The sequence below is a fragment of the Zerene cesonia genome, chromosome 15 (genome assembly GCF_012273895.1).
Source record: "Zerene cesonia ecotype Mississippi chromosome 15, Zerene_cesonia_1.1, whole genome shotgun sequence".
Taxonomy (NCBI): Eukaryota; Metazoa; Arthropoda; class Insecta; order Lepidoptera; family Pieridae; genus Zerene; species Zerene cesonia.
In genome coordinates this window covers 5,527,139-5,532,590 of record NC_052116.1, presented here as the reverse complement: position 1 = coordinate 5,532,590, position 5,452 = coordinate 5,527,139, and the positions used below count along the sequence as shown (strand labels likewise).

Genomic DNA, 5,452 nt, shown 5'->3' with positions numbered 1-5,452 from the left:
GATATAATAATATGTTATACGATGCTTCCAACGATAATATATTATTTCTAACGTTATCCTTTTTTATTTATCAAATAAAGCACTATAAATTCATTTAACTTGTATATTCATTCGAAATATTTGCTATGATTATTTGATTTATCTTTTTTTAATTTCGTAAAAAGTTAGTTTTGTGTAAGTATATAAAATTGTGTGTATTGGGTTGACAAATAAAACTGGATGGATTTTTTTTTTCTCTATTTATGTATGGATGTATGTATTTTCAGGTGGGAATGGCCAAGGCTGAATTGAAACTGACGTCTCTAGGATTTTGGCGCGGTTATTCGAGTGCCAACCGCGCTGGTACTTATGCTGAGATATTGTCTGTGGCGCCCATCTTTGACGCTATGATGAATGAAAAATTGGTAATTTAACCTTATTTCACTTGTATTCAGATAACATTACACTTATTCACATAAATAATAATGAGCAATATGTTGTTTAATATTTTACGTGTCCCATTAAGTTCATCTCTATATAAAATAAAAGATTCAAATTTCAACCCACATTTTACTTCTCGCTTAGCTCGCTTCAATTTTTTATTATTGTATCTTTTATCATTACATTTGTATACTAGCGGTCCGCTCTGACTTCGCCCGTTACCTTTTTTCTCTCAATAAGAACCTACCTTATGCCTTAACGAAAACATAACGTTACATTAAAAAAAGCCGAATTGATCGAGCTGTTTTGACAAAAAATTTTCGCTTACCAATACATTTGGCGATTCATTTTGTTTATTTAGAATATTATACCTAATATATGATTGAATAGTCTATATAAACTAATAATATATAATAATAATACTATAGTCTTTTCACAAGCCTGACTTTAGATTATTCTATTTATAATCGTGTCATTACCGGTTTTCTTTTCAACAATTTATTTTACTTACTACCGAATATTGCTATAAATTTAATGTAACTATTTACAGGCAAACACAACGATATCTCTCAAAGACCTGGTACAGGCTAGTGCCCACAGCGTGTCGCGTCTCTCGGCCTCCGCGCAATGGGATCTGAACAGGAACCGCGATCATGGAATCCCATCTTACTTGAGGGTTTTGAGGATGTGCGAGCCAATGGTCTCCATTAAATCGTATGGGGACTTTGAAAAGTTGGGCTTCAGTAGGTCACAGCAGGAAATGATGGCTGATATGTATAGGTGAGGCTTGCTCTCTTTATTTAGACCCATCATTGGATTATAAATAAAATAAAAAATCAAAAATGATGTGCTGTAAGAATACTGAATTTTGTTCATTCAATTTCTAATTCACCCGTGTCCTAGGTGAAAATTGTTTTCTATACTATAATTGTCAAATTATAAAGATAATACTTTAGTTTTGACTGTTTGTCAAATTCCTGTGTATCTTTATAAACTGTATCTCTTTCTCTTATTCTCTTACTTACTCTTCAAATGCGTTTAATTAATTTTCCTCCTTAACATATAATAAACAAACACATTTCACATTAATTTAAATGACATGTAATAAAAAAAAATATTTTCTTCCAGAAATGCCGAAGATGTCGAGTTGCTAGTGGGTGGTGCTATGGAGAAACCAGCCACAGGAGCCGTGATTGGTTCCACATTAGCGTGCGTGCTAGCCATGCAGTTCGCTAACTTGAAGAAGAGTGACAGGTATTCATATTAAGATTAATTAATATTTTCTATAGGACATGTCAGGGCAACATTTGCAATATCACTTTGACTAAAATAAAGCACATAAAACTTATGCGTACCTTCAATTTATTGTGAAGAAACACTTTATTTTGATTGCGCAATGATACGGTTTCATATAAACAATTAGCAGCAACATCAACAAGTTGTATAATAGATTATAAATATTCTTCCGGTTTTCTACATTTTGTATTAGAAACGACAGTTCAGTGGCCTTAGTGAAAATCCTACTAATATTATAAATGCGAAAGTTTGTAAGGATGTTTGTGTGTTTGTTGCTCTTTCGCACAAAAACTTCTGAACCGATTGCAATAAAATTTGGTACGTAGACAGCTGGACAACTGGAATAACATATCGGCAAGTTTTTGTCCCCGTTATTACTACGGGATGCGGACTTACGCGGGTGAAACCGCGGGGCGCAGCTAGTTATCTATAATTGTAGTTAAGGACTGAAAAACCACACTTATTGAGTTAATGTCATGTAATTTACTTTCAGATTCTGGTACGAAAACGATATCCCACCATCATCATTCTCGCCAGAGCAGCTCGGAGCCATTAGGAAAGTCTCTCTGGCCGGATTACTCTGTGCCAATGATGAGTTGGTTAAGAGCATACAACCCAAGGCGTTTGTGAAGGAAGACCCTTACTTGTTAGTTGTTTATATACGTTTTAAGCTTTTTTATAGTTTATGTAGATTACTTTATAAACGTTAATTTTAATTTTGAGAAGTTTTTACATCTATGTTCATTTATTTGTCAAATAGGAAAACATATATGTACTGGAATAATATAGTTCGACTTAACTATAAATAGATAATACTCTTATTGCTTTTTATTTCTTCAAGTAGTGTATTTGTATCTCATGAATTTTTTATCTGAAGTAGAGAAATCGTATTCGTGGCAAAAACGTATTTTTTATATAATATTCTCCTCCGTTACCTAACTAAAATAGATAAAAAGTACCATTTTGTCACATCCAATCAGGAACGCAGGCCAACACTGCTCCCAGCACAACCAACTGGAACTGTCCGCGTGGAAGGACGACAGCGGCGCGCGAGCCGCCGAGAGGCTCTCCCAGGACATGTTAGCCGCGGCCCTGGAAAAGGCCAAGCAGGAGATGGCCGATAGGAAGAAGCTGGAGTACATGCTGTGGGAGTCGCGTGAGTGGATTCTTCTAGAAATGTTTATAGGAAAATACGCAATTCGTATTTGGAAATATCATAGTACATACATACACACATGCTGTAGGTATCGCGTTAGCGGATTGTTCTAGAAATAGTAAGAAAAATACAAAAAAATACGAAAAAACATATAGAAATGTACATTGTACACACATTTGTACACATTGTGAGAGTCGTGGCTGGTCTAGTAGTTGAGTTCAAATGCTAAAAACAGACATATTATTGTAAAAATACGGATATATCGCACATTGATGTATTTACACACGTTGACAGTTAAGTTCGAAATCGCTCACAATCAGCATTGCATTTGCACAACAAAGTAATAAACTGCAATAATAACATTATGTTCGAGTATGATTATCAAATAACTAATAATATGTTAATTTTTTATCGAAACAATTCACATTTTAGAGAGAAAAAAACTCCTAAGGCACTTTCCATGCCATAGTTTTGGATAAATTTAGTATTTAGGTCACAAACTAAACAATTCTACTAATAGAATAGTAGCTCAAATAAAAGATAATCGAAAAAGATGTCACTCTTTTACACTATTAAGTGTAATTTATAATGGTTAATTTTATTTAATACTTGATTATAATCAAATCAATCAATCACTTATCTATATTAATTAAACATATATGTATCGTATACACCACTTACCTATGCACTTTCTCTGTATTGTTTCTTTGTTTTGGTTGCCTGGAAGAGATGGCTATATAGCCATAAGGTCGCCTATTGTGCAATTTGTATTTTTATTATGTACTTTGTAATGTTTCCTTTTGGTGTGTACAATAAAGTATCATTCATTCATTCATTCATATAATTAATTTCAGAGGGTGGAGCTGACCCCAAGTCTCCAGTGGGAACTGCCGCATCTTTCTCTAAAGCAAACAAATATGCTCTGAAGCTTGCCAATACTTCGCTCTTCTTTGAGTTCGCTACAAATGAACTCCTTAACTCCATTAATGGGTGAGTAAGAGAATTATTCCTGTTTTGTTTCGATTAGACTTATCTTTTATTAAGTTAATAAAAATGTTTTATGAGGTTCAAGAGTAATAGAATGATGCAATAATATCTATGAATATGACGAATGTAAATATGTTATAAAACCCGTTTAAATAAATTACTTTATTATACAATATATAATAATTGCAAATAACGCTATATCCTGTTAATATTGTTTTATTTATTATTAACAGAAATGATTAAGATTCCTTCACATGTAAGGTTATAAAACGCCATAATCATTAAAGTTAATGATAGCTTTAAAATTAATTTCTTTTATTCGGACCTTAAAGTGTTATTAAATCATCATTATTATATTAAACAACCTTCTTGGTTCAGCGAATAGTTCGTAATAATTGAAAATTTCTGGTGTAGACGCCATTAGAAATTTTTAAACACAGTATTTGTATTTAAAGATAAAATGCTCGATTTACTTATATCCCGTTATGGGAGTTGTTTACAGATACAATATATATATTTTATTTTCTAGAAACAGTACCCGGTTTTTAAAACAATACAAAGAAAAACTTCCATTTAGAATTATCACATATTGGTCAGATACCAAGTGATTAGTAAAATAAGTGATTCTATTTGCAAATTTTATTAACAGTTATTCAAATTATAATTAACAACTAGTTCTGTATTTTAGCCGCCGCCGCAAGCGTCAAATTTTCGACGACTCAATTGGCTTCAGTTCATCCAACGAATTCGTGGACTCGCTACAATCAGTGGATGTCAGCAGTCTGCTTGGTCAAGATCAGTTGGGACCAGTGATTGAACCGCAGTGTGATGATGCTGGGTCCTGTGACGCTAATAGCCCCTTCAGAACATATACTGGATACTGTAATAACTTACGGAACCCCAATTTGGGTAAAAGTTTGACCACGTTCGCGAGGTTGCTACCACCGGTGTATGAAGATGGTAAGTTTTTTACAAAATTCCAATGCTGTTATTTATAAAATATAGAGTATAAGCGTTACCTACTTTGTGAACATTTTGGTATTTCGTAATACAACATGAAAATGATGAAAATTTAAAAATAAAAAAAGGTCTACAGTCTTGCTCTTTCTTTTATTATTAATATACAAATTTTCCTCACAACTGTTAATAACTTTCACATTTCGCAATCGATAAAATATAACTCTATTATCTTCTGTTTATAAATGTCGTACCAATATGCATAATATGAAACATATATATATATATATATATATATATATATATATATATATATATATATATATATATATTATTAGCTGACCCGGCAAACGCTGTTCTGGCTTACTCTTATCATTTAGGGGTATGAAAAATAGATGTTGGCCGATTCTCATAGATACCGGATAAGCACAAAAAATTTCATCAAATTTGTCAAGCTGTTTCGGAGGTGTATGGCAACGAAAACTGTGACACGAGAATTTTATATATGTATTAGATAACATATATATATTTTTGTTATTTTCCCAGGTGTCAGTCGTCCCAGAATCAACTCGGTGACAGGAACGCCGCTACCTTCACCTCGTATCGTGTCCACGGTGATCCATCCTGACATTTCCA

At 33.0% G+C, this 5,452-nt stretch overlaps 1 protein-coding gene across 1 annotated transcript in view; it reads left to right on the top strand.

Annotated features, from left to right (window-relative positions):
• Positions 1 to 5,452, top strand: part of LOC119832217 (heme peroxidase 2) — a 37,853-nt gene that overhangs the window by 24,228 nt on the left and 8,173 nt on the right. The window contains exons 8-15 of the mRNA XM_038355856.1: positions 267 to 404; positions 971 to 1,200; positions 1,549 to 1,674; positions 2,210 to 2,362; positions 2,697 to 2,872; positions 3,727 to 3,862; positions 4,548 to 4,819; positions 5,363 to 5,445. Of these exons, the coding sequence (XP_038211784.1) occupies positions 267 to 404; positions 971 to 1,200; positions 1,549 to 1,674; positions 2,210 to 2,362; positions 2,697 to 2,872; positions 3,727 to 3,862; positions 4,548 to 4,819; positions 5,363 to 5,445 (1,314 nt within the window). The remainder of the gene's footprint in view (positions 1 to 266; positions 405 to 970; positions 1,201 to 1,548; positions 1,675 to 2,209; positions 2,363 to 2,696; positions 2,873 to 3,726; positions 3,863 to 4,547; positions 4,820 to 5,362; positions 5,446 to 5,452) is intronic.